General features: G+C 35.3%; 2 protein-coding genes across 2 annotated transcripts in view; both read right to left on the bottom strand.

Annotated features, from left to right (window-relative positions):
- Positions 1-10,757, bottom strand: part of LOC149780769 (uncharacterized) — a 33,438-nt gene extending 22,681 nt beyond the window's left edge. Inside the window, exon 1 of the mRNA XM_089936411.1 lies at positions 10,680-10,757. The gene's annotated coding sequence lies outside the window, so the exon portion shown is untranslated. The remainder of the gene's footprint in view (positions 1-10,679) is intronic.
- A 7,053-nt stretch (positions 10,758-17,810) lies between these two features.
- LOC149780770 (alanine aminotransferase 1-like) overlaps positions 17,811-27,581 on the bottom strand; it is a 59,144-nt gene continuing 49,373 nt past the window's right edge. Inside the window, exon 13 of the mRNA XM_089937848.1 lies at positions 17,811-25,988. Within this exon, the coding sequence (XP_089793974.1) occupies positions 25,898-25,988 (91 nt within the window). The 3' untranslated portion in view covers positions 17,811-25,897. The remainder of the gene's footprint in view (positions 25,989-27,581) is intronic.

Below are 27,581 nucleotides of genomic sequence, written 5' to 3' on the forward strand. Positions count from 1 at the left end.
GCTTGGTTCCTCCTCTTTCCGGCGGAATAACGAAGCGAAAGAAGTCGAGAATAGTCTACCCAAACATTCCGTCTGCATTGAGACCAGTTCCACATGGTGAGGGACTTCCTATTCCAGAACCTCCAGCAGAATATTCTCTTGATTCATCTGACGAAGACAAAGGTGAGTCGACCTGTTCTTCTCCTGGTCCATCAGCATGCAGTGATCCAGATTTCACTGTGGTGCATCATCAACCCCACACATAATAACACAGGAAGAACTAAATGACCTGATTCGTGATTTGGACTTATCAAAGAACAAGGCAGAATTGCTAGGATCAAGACTCCAACAATGGAATCTTCTAGAAGAAGATGTCACAATTACTGCATATCGAAAGCGCCACCAGCAATTGGAGCCTTTCTTCAGAAAGGAAAGTAATCTGATATTCTGTTCCGATATTGAGGGCCTCATGAATGCTTTAAAAATCACTCATGACCCACAAGAATGGAGACTATTTGTGGACTCTTCGAAACTGAGTCTCAAGGCTGTGCTTTTGCACAATGGAAACATTCTTCCATCTATTCCAGTAGCGTATGCTGTCCACATGAAAGAGACATACGATAACTTAAGGCAGCTACTGAATTCCATTGAGTATAACAAGTACAGCTGGCACCTCTGTGGTGATTTGAAGGTAGTTGCCCTTTTAATGGGACTGCAGCAAGGATATACAAAATACATATGTTTCTTATGCGAGTGGGATAGCCGAGCAAGGGAAATGCACTACATGAGGAAGGAATGGACTCACAGGCAGAATGTAGCCATTGGAGAGAAGAATATCCAACACCCAGCTCTGGTTGAGGCTCAGAAAATCTTGCTACCACCCCTTCACATCAAACTAGGTTTGATGAAGAACTTCGTGAAAGCCATTGACCGGACTTTGCCAGCATTCCGATACCTGCATGAAAAATTCCCTCGACTCAGCGAAGCAAAGATTAAAGAGGGAGTTTTTGTGGGTCCTCAGATTCGAGAGCTTTTCAAAGATGACCGGTTCAACAACTTGCTGGAAGGTGACGCGAAACAAGCATGGAATGCTTTTCGCCTAGTTTCTACAAACTTCCTCGGAAATGTTAGGGCAGAAAACTATAAGGAACTAGTAGAAGACATGTTGATGAAGTATAAGAAACTTGGCTGCAATATGTCTCTAAAGATTCACTTCCTTCATTCCCATTTGGATTTCTTTCCTAGCAACTGTGGTATTGTTAGTGATTAACACGGCGAACGTTTTCATCAAGATATCGCAACAATGGAACAAAGATACCAGGGAAAATGGTCCACTACAATGCTGGCTGACTACTGCTGGACACTCCTCAGAGATGCTCCCGAACAGCTGTACAAGAGACAGGCGAAGAAATCTAAGATGTAGTCAATGACTTGATTTTTTATAGGTAGGCTATTACAGTTGACCTTTTACTATTGGAATGCATTTCGTTATGTAAACATTAATTTCTTGCAGATTACAAAAAAAACTAGAGCCAATTTTGCAATTTGACTGTCATATTCGTGTTCAGCACATAAAAATTGATAAGAATTGACTAATTTTATTTCAGTAACATGACTTTTGTAAAAATTTGTTGTCCAGTGTAATCTTCTATGTTTAACTTCTGTATTTACTATGGCGTTCTTTTTTAATTCTGTGTGACGTTAATGACCGTCTAACTCACGATCTGGCGAAATGATCGAGACCCTGAAAAAAATGCGTAAACAAAGTCCCATATGACTTCTTTTATATTTATTATTTTTGAAATTTTATAAGGTAAAAACTAGAATGAGATGCTGCTTAAATTCTGGCAAATAACTTCAATTTAGTTTTTCGTTTAGGTAAATTCCTCTTGCATTGTTAGTCCAAGAGTAATACATCTTTCTTTGCACACGCAACTCGGTGAATACCACAGATATCGACTAAAGTAGGTCACCTTCATTTATTTGTACCCTTCACACTCATTTTTAGTTTTATTTTCGCGTCATTGTTAGTGGGAGCGAGGCATAGCGCTCACTTTTCCGACAGTGGCATCTGTGTTCTCCACAGGCTCGGGTTTCATTGTGTAGCATTGTAGAGCGAGGTATATGAATGTGTCAGCATCCATGTATCATCAGAGGATTTTTCGCTATTTATGTTCTGCTGTGTATTACACTTATCCTTATTCTGCACCGCAACTCAAATGCCTCCAGAATTTCCGTCCAGTACCTCACCACTTCCGCATCGTCAATCGGAGCAGCCTCTTCCTACTTGGATGTAATTCACCACCATTACGGACTCTATTTTGTATCTACTCGTGTTCACATTGCACAATACGGAGGCAGAAGGGATCAAAAGCACAATAGAACATTGTCGGTCTTTTCTGTCGTACTATACGTGGTAGCCAAAAATTACATATCACACTGAATGTGTCTCCAAGTAGTTATTTATCAATAGACTTTTGAAGCTGGCTTCTAACGAGAAGAACCACTCGGGAAAGAGCCACACCGGAAAGGATTAAGTAAAGACAACGTAGCTGACAAATACCTTCACTAGGGAGGCTTTAAATTTGATATGAAACTATTAAAAGCGTTTTTTACTACAAGAATAGCGATCATACAAGTTGTTTTGTTGGTTCGTGGGGTGCGGTTGGAGGGGTATCAAATCTTCTCTTCCAAGTTCCACCGGCCCCTTCCCTCCGTTCTTCCAAGTTCCACCGGCCCCTTCCCTCCGTCCGTATATATATATATATATATATATATATATATATATATATATATATATATATATATATATATATACGCGATAAAACATTTTAAGTTGGTGATTATCCATACCAACTGTCTTTATGGTTTCCATGGAATTCCTGGTGATAATTTCCATTCCATGTCTAGTTAGGATACTCAAATTATTCGTACTGCAGTTGATTGAAGCTTGTTTCTATAATGCATGAATAGAAGGTGTAAAAAAATTGTTCAAAAGGTATTTTTTAAAATATGTATATTTTAGTAGCGAAATGGTATGAGCAGTTGATGACCTTTAAAACGATATTTATGTCCTACCACCAGTAGATTCACATGAATGTTATTTGAAGAAATGAAAATATTAGGATAACACAAATGTCATAGGTAAATAACAGTATCTGCCGATAGTTAACCATCCGAGTTTTATTTTAGATTTTAGGTGATTTTCAGTACCCCATTCCTCAACATGGTTAAATATCACAAATAAAACTCTATGACATACACAGTGTAAAATTAAACTTATTGCTTCGATTTCCTGTTTAAGTTGTTTAATCAATGTGTTAGCTAGCATTTGACATCTTTCGAATTCCGTCTGTTTATCGGTCGATGTTGTATATGAAAATTACTGATCATAAACTCACTGAGTCACTGAGACCACCACCACCAAAAGAACAACATCGACCCCAACGACTCGTGCTGCTGCTGCTACTACTACTGTTTTAATCAATAGCACAAATTTAACATTTTGACGATTAAAACGAATGATGACAATGACGACGATGATGATGCCATAATGATGCCGACAAAGATGATGAGAGAACAATACATTTATTTTCTTAAGAATATAATAATTGTTAACACGAAGCACCAACTTATTTTATAACAGTTTTGTAACATAAAGCCCGTCGTTATTCCCTTCTTCCGCCACACAACGAAATAGTTACTGAATATTATTTTTATTTTGACTATACAAAGACTGAAAATCAATAGTATATTTGGCAGCAACGACAGTAAATATCAAACATTAGGTACAATGTACTCGTCGCTCTGTTATCCAGTCAACCTGTGGGATTTGTTTTTCCTTCGGGGAAAAATACATTTAAGTAAATCAAGGAGTGTGAAAAGTGCACTTATTTGACACAAAATATTGTTGCGGAAGCTGAAATAGCATTTAACTCTTTTTCATACAAATAAACTACGATAAAATCGAATACGTGAGTAAAGGAGGATATGACTGGGAATCTTAAATGACTCTTGTTTATCTTTCTCACGAAAAAAATCTCTCTGTATATAAATAATCAAAATGACTATAATCTGCGAGTTTCCTATTGACAGGTTTTACTTTATTTCACTTTTCATGAAAATTCTGGGACTAATTAAATGCTTTCACGTGTCCGAAATCGTAAAATTATATCTGTACCGAAAGCATTTTTAGATTTTAGTGTAATATTTTGTTCTTTCTTAATATGAAGTTTCACTGGATCTGTTACATCCTGTGGTCCATTCGGATGAAACGTCTTTCATTCGTGGTGTCTATGTGCTTAAAAGGGCTCCGCACAACTCCGTCACACCTGCCAACGGCGCTATGATGACGTAGTTTTATCAGGACAAGAGTCCTAGATTTATATACTTGTAGAAGTGTGATGTTTACGAGAAGATTGTTATGTGTAGAGACATCGTTTTATGCATGAATGAAACGAGTAGAATTTAGCCTTCATGGATTGATGGTTCCTGTGTATATGTGGACGCTACAGCATGTTTGATTTTGGTTATCAAGCATTCACCCAATAGAACCGGGAACATTAAAATTTAATCATATCATTTTATTTTTCTTATGAATGTGATGACAGTTTCAACTTTAAATCATTCAGTTGTCTCGCAATATACTGCTTTTACACCACTAAATATGGATTTAAAACAAATGGCTTAACTTTAAGTCACACACACACACACACACACACACACAAATTGTTTATACTCCAGGTGTTTTAAGTTTGTACCTTATCTACACACACGTCCATTACAAAATTATTTAAGATACTACCATTAGCAATCGGATGTGTAGAGACTATACATGGATTACATTATTTAAAATACTGTAATTATGCACAAATGAAAACTTATAAGAACGGATTAACCTTTTTGAACTGTTGTATATATAAATCTACTAATATATCTTTACAAATGTCAAATGTACATTGAGAAAGGTCACTCAACTTGAAAATACTAGGGTAACACTAGTTAAGTAAACAATACCGGTAGAAAACCGATATGTTGAGGTTTAATTTTAGTTTTTAGTTGACATCCAGTACTCCAGTCCTCAACAGGGTTAAATATAGCATATGCTGCTCTATAATGTACACAGTGTAAAAATAAACTGATTAATTTCGTTTCTTCTTTTAGGCACTCTAACATGTTTTATGCTATTTAATCATTGTTTTTAACTGCATTGTACAACTTTCGAATTGCGTCGGTGTATCGCTCGATATTGTATTTGAAAACAATGCTCATAAACTCAGTGAGTCACTGAAACCACCACCACCACGACAAAAACATGGACAACAACATCTACTGCTGCTACTACTACTGCTACTATTTTTAACATTAGCACTAACTTCACCTCTTGACTATCACAGCCGATGATGACGATGATGATGATGATGATGATAAAAATAATGATGCCGACAAAGATGATGAGAATAATGAATTTATCTTTTAGGAAAACAATGATTGGTAAGACAATATACCAAATTATTTTATAACATTTTTGTGACCTAAAGTCTGTCGTTAGTCCCCTCCCCCCGCCAGTCTCCGAAATATCTACTGAATATTATTTTGATTGTGTCTAAGCAAGGACAGAAAATCAATAATATTTTGAGCAGAATCGATAATGAACATGAAACATTAAGTACAATGCACTCGTCGTTATGTGATACAGTCCACCTGTGTGATATTTTTCCTCGAGAAATAGTACATTTCATAAGGAAAGCATGAAGTGGGAAAAGAGCATTTATTTGAAATAAAATATTCTTGCGGAAGATAAAATAGTATTTAAATCATTATAATCCAAACCAATTACAATAAAATGGAGGACAAAGGCAAATGAGGATATGATTGGATGGGAATCTTAAATGACCATTGTTTACTTTTCTTGCGAACTATATATATATATATATATATATATATATATATATATATATATATATACGACTTTTTAAGTTGGAGGTGTTTATCATAGATTTCCATACCAACTGTCTTTATGGTTTCCATGGAATTCCTGGTGATATTTCCATTCCACGTCTAGTTAGGATGCACAAATTGTTTGTAATTCAGCTATTTGAATTTCTACTTAATTGACACCGACGTCCATTTAAAATTTCTATATAAACTAGTACCATTAGCAATCTAATGTGTGGGGAACGTACATGGATTAGATTATTTAAAAAATCGTGTAATTATGCATAAGTGACAAATAATAAGAACGGATTAACTTTTGTTTACAAAGGACTAAACTTTATGAACTGATGTATGCATAAAGCTGCTAAAAAAATTACCATTCTCATATGTACATTGAAACAAGTCACTCAGTATGAAAATATTAGGGTAACGGGAATGTCATAGGTACGTAAACAATATTTGCTGAAAGTTAATAAGCCGAGTTTTATTTTTAGATTTTAGGTGATTTTCAGTACCCCATTCCTCAACATAGTTAAATATAACAAATAACACTCTATGACATACACAGTGTAAAATTAAACTGATTGCTTCGATTTCCTGTTTAAGTTGTTTAATCATTGTGTGTAGCTAGCATTGGACAACTTTCGAATTCCGTCTGTTTATCGGTCGTTGTTGTGTTTGAAAATTACTGATAATAAAATCACTATCTGAGTCACTGAAACCACTACCATCAAAAGAACAACATCGACAGCAACGACTCCTGTTGCTGCAACTACTACTACTACTAATGTTTTAAACATTAGCATCAATGTTTTAAACATTTGCACCAATTTCACGTTTTGACTATCAAAACGAATGATGACAATGACGACGATGATGGTGCCATAATGATGCCGACAAAGATGATGAGAGAACAATGAATTTTTTTTTTAGGAAAACAATAATTGTTAATGCGACGCACCAACTTATTTTATAAGATATTGTAACATAAAGCCCGTCGTTATTCCCCTCCTCCGCCACACAACGAAATAGTTACTGAATATTATTTTTATTTTGACTATACAAAGACTGAAAATCAATAGTATATTTGGCAGCAACGACAGTAAATATCAAACATTAGGTACAATGTACTCGTCGCTCTGTTATCCAGTCAACCTGTGGGATTTGTTTTTCTTTCGGGGAAAAATACATTTAAGTAAATCAAGAAGTATGAAAAGTGCACTTATTTGACACAAAATTTTAACTCTTTTTCATACAAATAAACTACGATAAAATCGAATACCTGAGTTTTATGGGGAAAAGAATCGTAGATTTATATACTTGTAGAAGTGTGATATTTAGGAGAAGATGGTTATAATATGTAGAGACATCGTTTTATGCATGAATGAAACGAGTAGAATTTAGCCTTCATAGATTGATGGTTCCTGTGTAGAGGTGGACGCTACATCATGTTTGACTTTGGCTCTCAAATAATCACTCAATAGAACCGAGAACATTAAAATTTAATCATATCATTTTATTTTTATTATGGATGTGATAACAGTTTTAACTTTAAATCATTCAGTTGTCTTGCGATATACTGCTTTTACACCACTAAATATGGATTTAAAACAAATGGCTTAATCGCAAGCTAAGATCGACTCTGATTTTGGTCTCTCTCTCTCTCTCTCTCTCTCTCTCTCTCACACACACACACACACACACACAGAGATATATATAATTAGGTCACACAATTGTTTTATACTCTAGCTGTATTAAGTTTGTACCTTATCTACACCCACGTCCATTTAAAATATTTTTAAGCTAGTACCATTAGCAATTGGATGTGTAGAGAATATACATGGATCACATTATTTAAAATAACTGTGTAATTATGCACAAATGAAAATTTATAAGAACGGATAAACCTTTTTGGTAAAGGACTAAACTTTATGAACTGTTGTATACATTCATCTACTAATATCTCTTTACAAATGTCACAGGTCCATTGAGAAAGGTCACTCAACTTGAAAATACTAGGATAACACTAGTTAAGTAAACAATATGGTAGAAAATCAATAAGTTGAGTTTTATTGTTAGGTTTTAGGTGACTTGCAATACTCCAGTCCTCAACATGGTTAAATATAAGATATACTACTCTATGATGTACACAATCTAAAAATAAACTGATCATACACAATCTAAAGATAAACTGATCATACACAATCTAAAAATAAACTGATCACTTTCGTTTCTTGTTTTAGACTGCGAATTGTATTTAACTACATTGTACAACTTTTGAATTCCTTCCTTTTATCCCTCGATGTTGTAAATTGAAAATACTGCTCATAAACTCACTATCTGAATCACTGAAACCACCACCACCACAACAAAAACATCGACAACAAGTACTGCTGCTACTACTGCTACTATTTTCAACATTAGCACTAACTTCACCTCTTGACTATCACAACCGATGATGATGATGATAATGCAAATAATGATGCCGACAAAGATGATGAGAATAAATAATTTATTTTCTTAGGAAAACAATAATTGGTAAGACGAAGTACCAAATTCTTTATAACATTTTTGTGACAAAAAGCCTGTCGTTAGTCCCCTCGCCACGCCAGCCCCTAAATAGTTACTGAATATTATTTTGATTTTGTCTAAGCAAGCACAGAAAATCGATAATATTTTGAGCAGAATCGACAATGAACATGAAACATTAAGTACAATGCATTCGTCGTTATGTGATACAGTCCACCTGTGTGATTTTTTTCCCTCGAGAAATAGTACATTTCATAAGGAAAGCATGAAGTGGGAAAAGAGCATTTATTTGAAATAAAAGATTGTTGCGGAAGATAAAATAGCATTTGTCATTTTAATCCAAACCAATTACAATAAAATGTAGGACATGGGCAAAGGAAGATATGATTGGATGGGAATCTTAAATGAACATTGTTTATTTTTCTCTCTCTTTCACCCCCCCCCATATATATATATATATATATATATATATATATATATATATATATATATATATATATATATATATATATATATATATGCATGCTATACATTATTTCACATCTCATGAAAAATATGGGACTAAGTTATAAGTTTTAATGTCTCTGAAATTTTAAAATTCAATCTTCATCTAACACACACACACACACACACACACACACACACACACACATATATATATATATATATATATATATATATATATATATATATATATATATATATATATATATATATATATATATATATATATATATAACTTTTTAAGTTGGAGGTGTTTATCATATATTTTCCATACCAACTGTCTTTATTATTTCCATGCAAGTCGTCGTGATATTTCCATTCCATATCTGGTTAGGATACACCAATTGTTTGCACTCCAGCTATTTGAATCATGTACTTTATCTACAACGACGTCCATTTCAAATTTCTTTAAACCAGTACTATTAGCAATCTAATGTGTGGGGAAAGTACATGGATTATATTATTTTAAAAATGTGTAATTATGTAGAAGTGAGAAATAATAAGAACGGATTAACTTTTGTTTACAAAGGACTAAACTTTATGAAGTGCTGTATGAATAAATCTGCTTTAAAAATTTACTATTGTCATATGTACATTGAAACAGGTCACTCAGCATGAAAATATTAGGGTAACACGAATGTCATAGGTAAGTAAACAATATCTGCTGAAAGTTAATAAGCCGAGTTTTATTTTTAGATTTTAGGTGATTTCCAATACCCCATTCCTCAACATGGTTAAATATAACAAGTAACACTCTGTGACATGCAATGTAAAATTAAACTGATTACTTTGATTTCCTGTTGAAGTTGTTTAATCATTGTGTGTAGCTAGCACTGGACAACTTTCGAATTCCGTCTGTTTATCAGTCGTTGTTATTTTTGAAAATTACTGATAATAAAATCACTATCTGAGTCACTGAATCCAACTCCACCAAAAGAACAACATCGACAGCAACGAATCCTGCTGCTGCTGTTACTACTACTGTCCTCTCATTGGTTAAAACAAAATGACGTCCTGTATTTTTTTTAGAACTTATTTTCACTTGGACAATGGGAAGGTAGTATTCCATTCAGCGCGTTGTTATTGCATATTAAGTGGGCACGATTAGGGCCATGGCGAGCAGTAGCGTGGGAAAATTATTTGGCATAGCTCAAAGGTATGATATTAAGTCAAACTTTTGAGAGGGATACACATTCGAATGCCTGAGCTATATATCGATACCAAATTTATCAAGCGACGCAAAGCGTAACTTGAAATATCAACGTTTATTCTTAAATAGGTCGGGCGAACAAGGAGAGAAGTGTCCTCCCTTGTATTTGTTATATAGTCATGTATGACAGGTCAATTGTAAGCAATGATACGAATCCCTGTGGTTCTCGTTCTCGAGCGGCAACAGCTCCAAAAGTCTGTTGATAAATAACCACTTGGAGAAACATTGTGTGATATGTCTTTTGGGGGAATAAAGCAACTACCACGTATATTACGGCAGAAAAGGCCGACGATGTTCTTATTGTGACTTGGTCTCTTTCTGTCTCCGTATTGTGCCATGTGAACAAGAATAGGGACAAAATATAGACCAGCAAGTTGTTCTCCACCTTTTTTTTTTTTTTTTTTTTGACTGGCGACGGAGACCAACGTTATTCTGCACCACTCGTGCTAAGCCGTCCGCACCATGTATCTTCGGATGATCGGACCGCGCGCTATTAATTAATAAATTTATTTACACTAACCTTTGTATCCAGACGGTAAGTATAATCGCTCTTCTAATGATCCACAGCGTTAAATCCGTTAGAACACACACGTTTTTAGTATAAATCCCTGTCAGAACAGAACACCTGTGTATTCATCGGCTGTTGATCTCAGATTTGAATTACCCACGCATGCGTGTAAAGCAGCATCACCACATGGCAAGAAATGTGAGATAGAGTGAATGATAAATAAATTGTAAAAAGACCACAAACTGTATTCAGATGTGAAAATATCTTACACAATAATAATAATAATAATAACCCCGGCCGAGTCATACCAATGACTCGTAAAATTGTTATTAGCAGCAACCTCGCTTGGCGCTCAGTATTAAGAGGTTAGTGTTAGGACTGGTCGGCCTGGGGTCAGCTTAATGTGATTGGGTGGGGCATAATGCCACTTGTCTGAGGCATGATGCTTCAGTTCTGACATCACTATAAACTGTCACACTGCAGACATTGTAGCCATACGACTTGAATTGTTAAAGCTACTTTAAAAATCCAAATCACACACACACACACACACAATCCAGCAGATGAATAAATTCCTTATGTGCCGAGCTAAAGCACCTTATGCCGTTAGAGAACAATAGGAAAACACGGAGATCTTATGCCTCTACGTTGAACATTTATTCTTTTATTCATTAGATCTCCCAATGACTTTACTACGTTTATTGGGGGGGGGGGGGGTATTCATCAGTGGAACTGACTGGTTGTAGATGATGACGTACATTCGATTAGGTCATTGTTATTTGCCAAAAATAGGAGGAGACTTAAAATTTTGCCTTGGGAACGTATGATCTGACTGGTTAGATGTGGACTTTTTGACGTGCGGAACAAACGTTTGTGTATGGTTTGAGATAAAATAGTCACTCCAGTTAAGTATATAATTCCTTGCACCACAGTGGTGAATCTTCTTCAAGCAGCATTAATGGGGTAATCTGTCAAAAGTATTGGAGACATATAGAGTAAACTATTTGCTAGCTAAGTATGTAAAGGGTAGGTTGTGTATCACATTACTTTCTTTTCCGAAATCTATCCTGGCAGTCGCGAAGTATGTTGTGGCTTACGAAGTGTGACATGACAGAGCAGGTGTGAAGGTTCCAGCTTTGTACATGTGATGAAAGTTGGAAGTATCAGCCGATTGTTTCTGGTGTAGAACGGTTTCCCTACTTAAGACACACGTACCTAATTATATGGAAGAACTGAGAACCAGTCTAATAATGGGTGGAAATAATCGAGTATATACGGTTTTGGTGGTCCATAATTGGTTAATAATGAAAAGTACAATTTTGTTTTAAAAAAATCTTTAGAGAGCTTATCCTATCTGTAATTTTAAACAAATATAGACTAAATTCTACTGATGCAATTTTAATATTTTTACAGACTTGACTTACGAGCATTATATAATGAAAGTAGAACCTGATTCGTTTGGTGCAAAATAGGTAACGTGTTTCATGTACATTTAGATGAAGAAAAAAAAAATGCCGCGGCTCATATGGTGTTCTACACACAGAAGCTTGCACCAAGGATAGCTATGCATGGAGAAATATAGGTCTGATCATCAGCGCCCAGAAATTTTAAGTTATTGAATTTTGAATATGATGTTGTTTTCATATATTTACTATGGGAGTTGAATTAGTACTGCTAGTCCTGTAATATCTGCACAACTAGGGAGGTAATCTAGTCGTCGGGAATCTCTCCACTCTCCAGGGTGAAGTTTGAGTTTCGTATGGCCAAGTGAAAATACAGTGAAACTATATTTCAGCAATCTACCAGAAATCTCTCCACTCTCCAGGGTGAAGTTTGAGTTTCGTATAGACAAGTGAAAATACAATGAAATTATATTTCAGGAATCTACCAGAAATTTGGTCTGGGCCGGTAGTTAACGTGTTTTGATGTTACCAAGCAGTTTCTCGATTCGTTGTCTAGTATGTGTGATATATCTTCTTTTGGTGAACTCGAAGCAATTTGCCGCTTTAAGATTTTTGTTCTGCTGTCGCTGTCGCAAAAGGTGAAACCATCTTTTTTTTCGAGGAAGCAACATATGTAATTCTTCTTTCTCTTTTTGATGACATTACAGAACATTTTGGACTTGACTGGTCAGCAAATCACTGACATGTGAGTGTGGGCTTTTTATGTGTATTTTATATTACCTTATAGTTTCAGTATATATCAGCTGAGATGGAAGACTTGACAGGTCTGAACTATCTTCATTTCAATCGAGTAATTCGTCTGATACCTTTGCGTACTCATGGCTGGCTATAGCACCGAGAACTCATCCAAAAAGAAACATTTCTTCACTGATAAGACGGCATCCGTCTCTGAAAAAAAGTAAGGCATTGCCTTGACAACCCACAATGATTTGTCCAACATTTGAAAAAACTGGGAACAACTCATATCTTGAGGCCATTGGGTGAAGATAATTCTTTACATGTCCTTGAAATATGGGCATGATGGCACAATTCCTGTTACTCTTTGTAGCAGAAAGTAATCTGACGCCATATTTTGATACCTCAGAATTCGTGACATTTGCCAGACTTTTACAATCCGATCTGCATGTTTAAAATGACAAAGAGGCCCAAGTGAATCTGATATCAGTCGCCTGTTTTCATAAATCAACAGCTGATCATTTCATTAGGCAGCTTATGCAGTATTGCAAGAAAAACAAGCTATGTAAATTATCGCCCAAATTTCATATCAATTTTATCCATTTTACTGGTCCGATATAAAGTATTTCCAAAGATAAAAGCATACTTAATTTGCAAAGTCTCTTGGTCATAACTGAACTTATCGAAGCTCTTTAGAAGTTATGCTGTTTGTTTTAAAAGTTACTAGTTTCTCTTCACTTTTTGGTTATTAAATATAGCAGTGTTTTAGAAGACAATAATGTATTAAAAATCTATTTAAGACATTTTAAATAGGTTTTAAGCAATGGCATTAAATATATGAAATCTCATAAAATAATTTCACAATACGTGTGCTAACACAGACATGACACATGTTTTAGCCATTTAAACATGACAATACCAGCAACTGTCAAACTCTTTTTCACCAAACATCTGAAAATTGTCTTAAAATATTTAAGAATTTTGAATATGGCAAAGTTTTAGAAATAACTTTCTGCAAATAAACATATAAACTTTGACATGGTCTTTAAAAAAAATGGTTCGCACTGGAAAATAGATATTAAAAAACAAAGTACAAATGTCTCTATGTAAAGACATTCTGATCCTTAATTACAACATTGCATATAGTCTATGCTGGCCTGCAAGTGTACATTTTCTCTATAAATATTTATATTTTGTTTTTTCTTCACTTATATATAACACATTCCAAAGGTGAGTTATTTTGCTAATTTGTATAAATTATTCTATTGCAATTTATACATCTCAACATTCTAATTTTGTTTTTAAAAAATGTAGTTTGCATAATTTGCAACGGGAAGAACTCTTTGTAACTGCAAAGCTGTGATTCTCAAAAGTCAAAATCATGGATATACTATTTTGCTTTCAATTAGAGAAAGAAGACAGGTATTGACTATCAATTGAAGAAAAAAACCTATTTCTTTCTTGATGTTACAGGGCTCTTAACCAAGTCTGATAAAAAGTCTTATCAGAAATAGTGACCAAAGTGCTGACATCTCAACTAATCTGATGCGAGATCACCTCATCAGTGTGTTGGTCTTGTTCATAATTGTACCCGTCTAAGATCTTGAGGATTTAAGTATAAAGTTTTATTAAAAACTGGATTAAAAATATGGCTTCCAGACTGGTAACATGCTCAGCCAATCACATGCAAGATCATCAATAACTAATTACAGTCTCTAGAGTGGTAACAAGTTCAGTGAATGATATGCAAGATCGCTGCATTGAAATGTGTGGATCTCACTCAGTGTCGAACTCATGTGAGATCTTGATAATAAAAGACTATATTACAAGTTTTATCAAATTAGGATATACATCTCCTGAGTGGCAACAAGCTCAGCTAATCAGATGCAACATCATTTCCTTAATATGCATGGATCTCAGTCATTATCGAACTCATCCAAAATTGTCAGGATATAAGCCTCTTTTTCAACTTTGATCAAAATCGGAAATATTGCTTCCAGAATGGCAACAGGCTTAGCCAATCATATGCAAGATAAAATCGTTAATATGCACATATGTCTGAGATCTTGAATATATAAACATACTGCCCAAGTTTGATCAGAATCAGATCAGAAATATGGCCTCCAGAGTCAGTTCAGCCAGTTTTGCCCGTCACCCCTGCCGGGGTATAGGCCGCCCACAAAACATCGCCAGAGGCTTCTGTCCTGTACCATCCCTTCGAGCTGACTCCAGGTGTGACCCATCTTAGTGATGTCTACCTCAAGGTCGCATCAACAGGTGTTTCTTGGTCGGCACCTTCTTCGTTTGCCTTGAGGGTTCCACCTCAATGCCTGTCTGGTAATGTTGGTTGGCGGCTTACGTAGGGTGTGTCCTTTCCAACCCCACCTTCTCTTCTTGATTTCATACTCTACCGGAAGCTGGGAGGTTCTCTGCCACATGTTGGTGTTGCTGATGGTGTCTGACCAGCGGATCTGGAAAATTCTTCTTAGGCAGCTGTTGATGAAGATCTGAACGCTCTTTACGGTCGACTTGGTGGCTCCCCAGGTCTCTGCTCCATACACTAGGACTGGCTTCACGTTGGAGTTGAACAGTCTGGCCTCCAGAGTGGCAACAAGAAAATGTTGATGGACAGTTGGTGGATGGCCAATGGACACAGGCCTATACCATACACTTACCTAACCTTATGGCCATGTTAGTTTATAAGTGACTTAGACATTACTGTTATCAACAACATTGATAATATACAAAAGAAAGCAACAGTTTAAGTACATACCCCTGTAATAAACCTCCGTATATGGAATTACAATTTAAAAAAGTATTGTATACAACCACCAGTTGTCTTCCTGTTAATTTAATAACCAAACCAGTGCATCATATGTACACCTGAATGTCAGACCCTGTTTTTTTGTTTTTGTGGGTCTAACACCATTTTTCAGCACATAACAGGCTATACATAGTGGCCAGCATATTTCCTGAAGGAAGAACTCAGGAAAAACCACTAACCCTGAGGAAACTACTGGCATGCTTTTTCACATACCCATGATGGTCAAGCCAAGGCTTGAACTCAAAGAGGTGAAATGTTTGAGTGAGCCACCCAGAGCCCCTTCCAATACAAGAATTGGAGCTAAAAATGTTTGCGAGGATTCTATGAAATCTGGTAGGGTCTTTAATAATTATATGCATCATGTGAATTTGATCTTGTGCAAACAGCAGTAGGTTAATATTGAAATCAACTGATCAGCTCACTGGCACTTAAATTTTTTATTTTGCATTAGTGAAAACTATATTACTGCATGTATTCACTTGTAATTCAAGACCAACTACAAACTGTACTGACTCAGACCTGCCATCACACAATGAACCAGCAGATAGGGATCTATTTAGTTTTTCTGGAGCAATCAACAGAACAAACAACATAGATCTTGATCTGCCAATGCATTTTGCCATGGCAGATCAGGATCTATGTTCTTCGCAATTGGACTTCTACGTGAATTATTTACATATATTGGAGTGACAGTTTTATTATACCTACAAGTTCTATCACATTAATGTGATCACTCTTATCGTAAATAACATAATTATCTGCATGGCAAATCCCATCACAATAATGCTTCATGACAACATTTAGTGTAAACTTCACTACTGTTTACACTTTGATGTCATTCCATTTGTAAAAACCAAAAAAAAAAAAACAGCAACAAAAAAAACAAAAACAATAATGCAGTATGCAGAAAGGTACTGCAGATAAATGACAATTTCTATTTCTAGCTACTGGGTACCTAAATTACTTAACTTGGGCTTTTTGTATGATTTGAAAATAAACCGTAATATCATTCTGATAGCATTTTCAAGAAATTCTGCAAAAAATTATGAAATGAACTTTTCATAAACTAGTGGGTTCAAAAATCTACCTCTTTAAGAACAAAACTCCATAAAAAATCATCCTTGTCCTTTTTTTCAGACCATCATATATCATTACAGTCCATGTTGGATCCTGAGATAAGCTCTTCCTTCTCTGTGTGGTATATATGTGTCAATTTGTAATTATTATTGTACATGACTTGTACTGATAAACAGTAACCCATTTGGTCTTTGCATTTAGCTGAGTGACATGCAACAGTTACAAAAATAAAGATGACAACTGCATAAATGTGACAGAACTAGGGCATCAAACCATTAGATTTATAAATTTTGATCATAGATTGGCTTCTAAACTATAATTTTTTTATTAACATAAATTTTACCTGTTTAAGGTAGAATGAAAGGAAAACAAATGGGATTATTGAAACTATTATCTTCATTCTCTAATAAACAGTAACTGTTGAATCAAATTTTAATGGACATATTTACAATATTAATAATGAATATCAGCCAGTGTATTGTCAATTAAATGAAAATTAGAGCTGTACATCTCATATTAAACTGCAAATTTCTTTTTCTTTTTTATAAAATCCACAAGCATATTTAACTTGCTTCACAATATACTGACAGGTAACCACTAAAGACATTCAATGTGATTATTAAGTTTTACACTTAACATGCTCTCAATAGTTTTCTGGTCCTGATTTTTCCTTGAATCCCTTTTGATTGTGCAAAGAATGGTCAAGGTACTCTCTGTATCTGCATCTGAAGAGGCAATGACAAAACAATCCTGCTCTGCCCGCAAAGAAGTTTGTTTCAATGTGGATAGATTTTTAAGGAGCTTGACTATCCTTCCAAGCTAAGTTCACCCCAAGGAGAAAGTTCCTGAGTTGGATATTTCTTAATTGGTGGTTATTTAGCTTTTCGAGAAAGTGCAAGATTTTGGCAATTTGACAAAAGAATTTTAAAAAATAATTATGAGCTGCCTCTTGAACAATGCAATAACAATTAAATAAAACAGAAACTGAAAATACTAACTCAAGTGTTTTCACTGAAATAAAATTTTGGTTGGTCTCTCCTTTGCACCTCACATCCACCAAAGGTCAGCCATTTTTCATTCAAAGACTCAAAAACCATCATGGAATAATTTTAAACTTTTTATTACTTCCAATACCTCTAAAAACATTTCAAATTTAGCCTTAAACTCTCCAGATTACAAAAATAAAAAATGTATAACTTGTATACATGTAAGCCTTGTTAATCCAATTAATCAACCACACAGCACTGCACTAATATAATATTTCAGGTTACTCCAGCAGACTGGTTCCCACTGGTTTCTATAATGCATGGATAAAATGTGTAAAAACTGTACGGGATTTTAAGAATAAATGTTAAAAATGTTGTATTTTTCAAAAGAGGTTGTTGTTGTTGTTTTAGGGTTTAACGCCATTTTGCAGCACACAATAGGCTATACATGGCGGCCATTAATAATGGTAGAGGCAGAACCCAGGAAAACCCCGGAAAGAACCACCGACCCACGAGAAGCTACTGGCAAGCTTTCTCACAGACCCACATTAGTCGAATCCGAGACTCAAACCCATGCAGACAGAGGTGAGATGGCAGTGATTCGTAACAGAGAACCCTTTAGACCACTCGGGGCCCTCTTCAGAAGAGGTACATTTAAGCAATAGAATGGTATTTGTGGTAGATGGTCTTTAATATATTTTTTTCCTACCACCTGTAGAATCACATGTATGCAACTATATAATGATTGGGTGTATCAGTGGAAAAAGAGAAATAAAAATATGTGGTTGGGGTGATACCATGATGCTCTAATCAATTTAACTACATAAAAAGATTTCTAGTGCCTGTTTGAACTGCTTGTTTGTCCATCTCAGGATAAATTAACATGTGTGTGTGTGTGTGATTCAGATTTTTAACGTAGCCATAAAAATTTTCCAGTCATATTGCAATGATGTATGCAGTGTGGCAGTTTAGAGTGAGGTTTAGCACTGGGGCATCATGCCGCAGACATGTAGCATGCATGTAACACTAACCTCTTAATGCTGAGTGCCTAGCGAGGCATCTGTTAGTACCATTTTTAGAAGTCTTTGGTATGACTCGGCTGGGGTTTGAACCCATGACCTCCCACATGCAGGGCGGATGCTCTAACCACTAAGCCACCGGAGCAGTAAATTAAGAACTAATACTTCTATTATTTTTTGAAGAAATGGGACAAAACTTGCATCCTACCTGTATCCAAACATAAATAAAAGTTAATTGATGAATCTGCATTGTTGTAATACTGCTTAATGAATGGGAAGCTGACAAAAACAAACAACATCTAAATGTGAACAAATATGTACAGTATGATTTGTACAAAATTTGCATACCCATGATTATTATATCTTGTGTTCTATATACAGGTCAGTGCATATCTATAACTTTTTTCATAACTGTCCAAGACAATAAGCAATAGCCTATTCCACGTTGTAAACTAGTCACAAATTCATCAAGACCAACTCTCTAACGACTAGACTCATTTCATTTGGGATATATTTTATTTACAAATTTAAAGGTGCAGCTTTGTTTGGAACAATCATGCTGGAATTATTTTGAACAGATGAACTGATATGTGGACAAATGAATGGAAGAAGATAGGAAAATTAGGTAGTGACACAATCATATGAAACTAGCCATCTGTGCAGGAACTTTTTTTATTTCCAATATGATTTAAACTTAAATCCCGATTAAGATCTTTTATGTATGTAAAACATTACATTATTTTATATAATGCATCATTGATACATTATACTGTATATGTAGATGAAAAACTTCTGACAAATCTTTAAATACATGGCATCATCAATAAATTAAAAAAATGCAACAAAAATGTCACTGTTTAACAAGTTCATAAAAAGTGTACATATTTTCGGTAGAATACTTTGAGAGGTTCACGTTTCCTGAAATTGTTGAGAATAAAAATGGCTTTCTGACTTGTAGCTTTGCTGATAGCCAATTATCTTGAAAAAAGTTTCACATGTGTGTGATCCTTTCAGAAGACCTGCCTGTAAGAATACACAATATTTGTTTTTTGTGAGGGATATGCACATAATCATAACTGAACTGTTCCTCACTACATTCTATCTACAGGTTTACTCAAGCAGGCAGATAACTATTAGAACACTTGCATATTATGGCAAATATGAAATCAAGTTTTTTAAAGTAAATTATGCTTCTCTGAAAATACACACCTAATCACAATAACATTTGGAATATAATCGTACTTCTCCTGAATCCAGCTCTACAAACTATGAAAAATGTCATTGCTAGCTGCAACATACATATAATGGGCAATAACCCTTGCCTATTACCTCCCCTAGATGCTGCAATGTGGTGGTCGTTTTAAGCTGAGCGCTGGATCATTTAGCATGCTTTTATGGTGGGAAGGTGGGAGGGTATTAAAGTAATGTGATTGGGTAATTATTTTTGGAGAAACATAATTTACTTGCTTTCTCCTCAAATAAGTTCCCGATCTTGTTAACTTTAGAATAATAGGTAATAGGAAGGAACACTGAGCAACCTACCAATACCCTTGGAAGAAAGGCTGGATTCCCTATCTGAAAGATAACCCACTCTCATACTTGGATGCAACACAGATGATGTAGCCTGTGAAAATTATAACTGATTTACAAGTGTTACTGAACTCTTCTTTGTGGGAAGTTCCAGGAGAAGAACTAGGAATGTCCATAATGAAGACTATGCTGACATCAGCAAGTTCTGGTGGATAACTAGGCCACAGACACTGGACCCACTAGATTCAAATATTGTCTGTGGGAAGCTAGGTCCCAGAGACAGAATCTTCAGATTGACTGTGCATGCCAGCCAACATCTTATATTCTGTCTCATATCGCAACATTGTGTTTGAGAGCAGATACTGATCTAATTTCAAGGGCTAAAATCTTCATGAAGTGACTCTGATCTCTTGAAAGTCAGAGTGCGCTGAGTGTATGACCCACTTCAGCCACGATGTTAGGGCTTGAGGAGTAATGTCTTCTTTCCTGACTTTGACGGGGAAGAAGTGTTGTTTTCTTGTTCACCGAAGTATCTCTGTGGGCTTCAGGTAATGTTTGAGAGCATGGAGAAGATTTAACAAGGACATTTCTCTGACATTTGATGGTAATTGTGACCAACCTTTTCTCCTCATAAATCCAGAGAACAAATTTAGCCAGTTGTGGGGTCAAGGCACTCAAAGGGACTATGCTATCATCTTCGCGCTAGTCCTTGAATATACACCACTTTCCTCTGTAAGACATCAATATGGAGGGTCTTCTTGCTCATGCAATTTTCTCCATGATATAAGGCTTGAATTCTATTCTTTGCAGGGGATTCTGACAAATGCCAAGTGCAAAGGAGTTACCTGTTTGGACAGAGATGGAAACCATGTGACCATGCCTGTTTTGAGAAGAAAGTTTGGGTAGGCGAAGAATGACAGACCGTCCCAAATGAAAAAAAGTGCATCCATGACACAAACTGCTGGGTCTAGGACTGGGCAGATAGAGATGGGCTTTTTGTGGTTCCATCAAAAAAAGGTATCATTGGTTGCCTTCAAACTGCATAAATCTGATGAAAGATTGATTGGTGAAACATTAATTCTGTATGAAATAGGAATAGAACATGCCCAGCAGCATGGCAGGGGCAAAGCCATCTTCATTACAGAAGCCTTAGTTGCCTGGTGCAGGAGATATTTCCACATTGACATATCAGAGGGATGTTTAAATTAAAAGAGAAAATAATTTGGTAATAGATGAGCATGCAAATATTTTTTCCTGTTTACCAACACAAGTGTTTGTTTTTTGAAAGCCATTTATATTTTTTAAAATTTAAGGGATAACAATCTGGTGTTGGTGGATATGAAATTAAAATTCTAACTCTGGTGTTACCATCAACCAATCCACTTTTGACAAATGCATGTAAATAATGAAAAATAATCATGAATATAATCATAAATTTTCCATGAATGTATACGTCATATGCAAAGTACCAAACATACTTGCTTGTAAGTCAGGGAAAACTGCAAAACAACATAGACTAAGAGCTACAATTACATAATGCACTGGCAGATTGGGGTCTATGTTGCTTGGTATACTGATCACTTATAGGAAACTACAAAAAAAATCTAGATGTGCTGATGCATAATGCAATGGCATATCCATGTCTATGCAGACTCAACATATCAGCAAGTATATGAGATACATTAAAATAAGTGGTTCAATCAATTAGACAAATAAAACCATGTGCCAATACATGTACCAAATAGAATACTATTACGTAGACATATATTTCCTGCCCTTTATTTCCAACACAGTGAATAACAACATTTCACATGATTGTCTTTTTAAATGTTATGCAAAGCACTACTTTAAAACAGTATTATACATAAAAACAAAACAATATCTTTGGTATCAGGAATTAATTTAGTCCTGTAATTTTTTTATCATAATGACTTTAACAATTAAAACTCTAGATGAAATGATGTTTGGACAAAATGCATATGATCTGACGAGTTCTGAGTATGAAAGTTATATATCAAGCTTTACTTCAACAGATCTCAAGTTAGTTAATTACAAATATTAAAATCTGGTAAATTTACCATTAAAAAATTAGAATGAACAGTAAGGCATTTTATGTTAATGTCAACAATGACAAATACGATTTCTATTCTTATGGTACTGTAATATTTTATACACAGTCAATCCATAATTCTTTCCTTTGATCTTGGGTTAGTAACTTTTTAAAAAAAATACTTTTTAAATTTAAGATATCTAAGAATATGATAATAATCTTGTACCAAATTACCTATAAAAAAAAGAACCAAATAAAATGGGTATGAAAAATGACAGACAATATAGAATCTTGTTTCTTTGGGAAACTGGAATTACAATGTACTCTGGCATGAATTTTTTTCAAAAAAAGACTTCCCAATGTATGTTAATGAAACAGGCCTTAATTATTATATCCAGACAAGTAATACTTTCTCAAACACAATAGACCATCATTATGTTGAGACAACCTTTCATTTATAATATGTACTCGCTTGTAACTTGTTGATAGGAGTAATCAGTAGAACAAACAACACAGACCTTGATCTGCCAGCAGAATATGGGATGGCAGATCAGGGTCTATGCTGGTTGCAGTTGGACTCGGCTTATATACAGGTTGTGCTCCTGAGGTTATGGTGTAAATCGAAAATAAATCAAAAGTAATGTGAATGCATTACGTGAGCTGTGTGTGAGTCATAACATGTGGCACCAGCAATGGCATACAAATGAGTGGAAAGTGATTGCCATGTCAAACTTTAATGATCTTAAAATACATCCTGTTGGTTGAACATGTAAAGAAATTAAAAATACTACCTGAAAATAGTCATCCAAGACAAAAAAAATTATTGTGCTATAGTCTAAATGAAGCAAAAAAATACAGATCTTCTAAAATGTAATTATGATTTCTCTACACCCTATAAGGGTCTTCAAATATATCATAAAATGGTCTGATAATCAAAAATTATCACATTACTGCTGAGTGGTAAGTGGTCTCTGTTGCAAAGAATTTTACCAGCTACACATCAGTGGAGCTGATTAAAACAGATATTTGCAACAGTCAAACCACCAGTTACATCCTCAAATCCTTAAACACAAAGTGGTTATCCACACTCTGAAAACATACTTTAGAAAATGGCCAAAAATTGAAAATATAATTCTATTTGGTAGCATATCACCTGGAAAGTATTGACATTTCAACAGAATCAAAATTTCCAACATTTCATACCAGATTTTACTGTCTCAAATTTGTACCCTTGACCAATGAGAAATTGCATTACCTTTGCAAATGTGTTTTTAACATTTTTAATGTTTTCATAATGCAATCAAAGCATTCCCAGATAAAAGATACATACTTCCAAATATGTATGCATTACATATCTAAATCACACCCACCCACCCACACACTCCTTTTAGAGTCACTCTCCTGACCTCTCATCCTTGTCTTGTTTATTACTTTGTTAATTGTACCCATAGTATGACATGCTTCTGACTGACCAGACTCTTTAAAGAAAATTAAAACTGGGAGATTACAAGTGTATGCAAAATTCACTGCAAAATGACCATTATGATCTCAAATCACCACAGCAAACAAACAAGCGGGCATCAATTATAAAATCAAGATGCATATATTCAGTTTACAAAAATATGATATTAAAGCATGTTAGAAGCTGATTCCCAAACCCTATGAGCAAAAAAATACACATATAACTAGGAATTAAACTTCCATTTTATTTCAATTTATTGTCAATTGCACAATGATTAAAACAGGAGTATCTAATGAGGACTGGCACTCAAATGAATGAAAAGAATTTTCCAGAAATTCAATACAATACAAGACCATTTCTTCTTTTAAAGTATTAAGAGTTGAAACCACCTCTAATATACTTTAGCAATAATCCAATTTTCAAATTAGCTGATGCTGTTGTCATAATGAAACAAGACCGTAGGACCAACTACATATCTGAAGTCTTTTGGTCAAAACTATATGTGAATGTGACCATCCATTTAGGAGAGTAGCAATAACAAGATTTCAAGAGGGACACAATGGTGGCCATACTGGATGTCCGACTGGCCAACCAGACCTCATAAGAAGTCTTCTGGTCCAAACCCCATGTTAGTAAGACTTTACATTTAGGATGAGATGTGATAAGACTTTCAAAATGGCTGTCATGGTACTCATATTTGATGTCAAATTGGCACCATTATCATTTTGCGGCTGACAAAACATCACAGGAAGTATTGTAGTGAAAACTACATATTAATATGACTTTCAATTTATGAAAAGAGTTGACAAAAAGACTTCAAAGATATCAGTCATGTTGGTCATATTGGATGTCAGATCAACACCATTTTCATTTAGGTCCAACTATACTTCACAGGATATATTTTGGTGAAGATCCAATGTAGATATGACCAATCAAGGAGCAGCTCTTGTTTGGTTTGACAAGCCAATAAGTTGTCAGTGTTAGGGACCCCCTGGCATCAATGAGGTTAGAAATTATAAATTGACGGAAAAAAATTACAAAGTTTTCTGCATTTTATTTATATACTTGATGCTTTTTGTTATTAAAATCAGTACTGGGGGTTAAAACAAGTGGGACATGTGTGAAAACTACACACTTCATAAAAATCCTTCTCAGGGGAAAAACTCCTCATGTTAATACAACTTTCCATTCAGGAGCTGCAATGATAAAAAGATTTTCAAGATGGCTGCAGTAGTGGCCATATTGGATTTCTTAGTAACACCATTTTTATTTAGGATAAACAAGATATTATAAGTCCTTGAAAACCCCATGCTGATATGACCAACCATTCAGGAATAGTAGCAACAACATGATTTGTATGATGACTGCTGTGATGGACATAGTGGACATCCAAGTGGCACAATATTTCATTTAGAATCAACTAGATCTCATAAATAGTCTTATTGTGAAAACTTCTGTGGAGGGATAGCAAAGACAAGATTTCAAGACAGCCATTATGATGGCCATAACAGATGTCCAAGCAGCACCATATCACTGTGGATCAATTAAGCATCGTAAGAAATCTTCTGGTGAATATGACATGTCTATAAGACATTACAATCAGGAGGAATAGCAACATTGAGAATTTCAAGATGGTCATCATGGTAACCCAATCAACATAATTTTTATTTGCCATTGGACCATTAAGAGATCATAACAAGTATTCTGGTGAAAACCCCATGTTGATTTGACTTTACATTCAGGAGGAGTATCAATAACATGATTCAATTAGTACCAATCAGAATATCGGATAAATGTGTGTGTAAAGTTTTAATGCAGTCTTCAAAGCAATTTAGGAGGAACAGCAATAACAAACTTGTACTAATTTCAGTGGGCAACAAGCCATCCCATAAGCTCTTCTGGTCAATACCAATAGAGCTAAATGTTTAACAAATGTATTATTTACAATGAAGAAAGTGGTCTTAGATCTGGACAAAAAACTGAAAGAACCTGGAATGCAGTTTTCATTTACACAAAAGAAGTTCATTCTGATACATAATTTCAACAGTCTATTGGAGATCTATATTAAGTTTTTTTTTTGCAATAAAGGCATCACATTGATGGTTTACTGTCTTCAACTGACAAGTTTCTTTGGAGTTCTAGCTTTACTTGTAGGACTGCAGGAACTTCTGGTGGAAACCTTTAAACAATTCCATCATTACTTGAATCTTCTCTACTGGTGGCAAAATGGTTGTCCTAAAATATGAAAATAGAATCATTTAGGAAAACTAATCAAAAGAATATAAAGAACACAAGTACCACAAATGGCGCATGCTACACCCATCTCATGACCTCTTTGCCACATGAATGGCCTTGACCTCTGAGTTAATGTTGTTGTTGTTGTTGTAGGGTTTAACGCCATTTTTCAGCACAAGTAGGCTATACATGGCGGCCAGTATTAATGGTGGAGGAAGAACCCGGGAAAACACCGGAAAGAACCAGCGACACACGAGAAGCTACTGGCAAGCTTTCTCACATACCCACATTAGCCAAATCCGAGACTCGAACTCACGCAGGCAGAGGTGAGATGGCAGTGATCCGTAATGGAGGACCTCTGAGTTAAGGACTTTACTGTGACCTTTTTTTTTTCCTTATCCTGTCACTTTTTAATCTTTACAGATATTTTTAATGAAACTTATCATACACACCTTATCATACAGTAAAGACCTCTGAGTTAAGGACTTTACTGTATGATAAGGTGTGTATGATAAGTTTCATAAAAAATATCTGTAAAGATTAAAAAGTGACAGTTAGGATAAGGAAAAAGGTCACTGACTTGCATCATTTCTTGTTGTGACTTTGACCTTGTAATGGTTTAACCCCATTTTTTCAGCACAGGATAAATTATACATGGCAGCCACTATATTTGGTGCAAGAAGAACCTCAGAAAACCCTAGGAAGAACCACTGACCCACGGGAATCTACTGGCAAGCTTTCTCACATACAAAGGTTGGTTAAGTCTAAGACTTGAACCCATGCAGACAGAGGTGAGATTTCAGTGATCTGTAAAGGCAAGTGCCTTTGACAACTCAGCTACCTTGGGCCCCTATGTCTGACCTTGAGACTGGGCATAGAATAAAATAGTTTTCAAGACAAATAAAAGGCTATAAATTCATTACTTCACGGGCTCAAAAGTTATCACTTTTACTATTTAACAAGACTATTGGCTACTACTGACGTTTCACTTAAATTTCAATTCATTTAAAATAAATTCCTCTAAGTTAGATCAATGGATCAATCTGCTATACCCTGCTATGACATAATTCAATCAGAACTTTTTTTCTGTATAAACTAGATCTCAGTCATACAAGTGCTTGCATGCAAACATATCTACCTAATCAATTGAGATCATGGAGACAAAAGACAAAAACATGATGAACTGATAAATATTTTGAAATTTAAAAATAACAACCAATCAGTACATCAAATTGCATAAACGCTGTATGACAATCAAGCGTTACTGTGAGAATCCCATTATCCCTAGGCCAAGCAGCTTCTTTGTGCTTTACATGTACCAAATCTGGTTGATGTTGTTGTTGTTGTAGGGTTTAATGCCATATTTCAGCACATGATAGGCTATGCATAGCGGCCAGTATTAAGGGTGGAGGAAGAACCCCGTAAAACCCTGGGAAGAACCACCGACCCACGAGAAGCTACTGGCAAGCTTTCTCACATACCCACATTGGCCGAATCCTAGACTCGAACCCATGCAGACAGAGGTGAGATGGCAGTAATCCGTAACGGAAAGCTCTTTAGACCACTCGGCCACTCGGGGCCCCCCAAATCTGG

This window comes from Sinohyriopsis cumingii, chromosome 16, assembly GCF_028554795.1.
Source record: "Sinohyriopsis cumingii isolate HCF-2022 chromosome 16, ASM2855479v2, whole genome shotgun sequence".
Classification (NCBI taxonomy): domain Eukaryota; kingdom Metazoa; phylum Mollusca; class Bivalvia; order Unionida; family Unionidae; genus Sinohyriopsis; species Sinohyriopsis cumingii.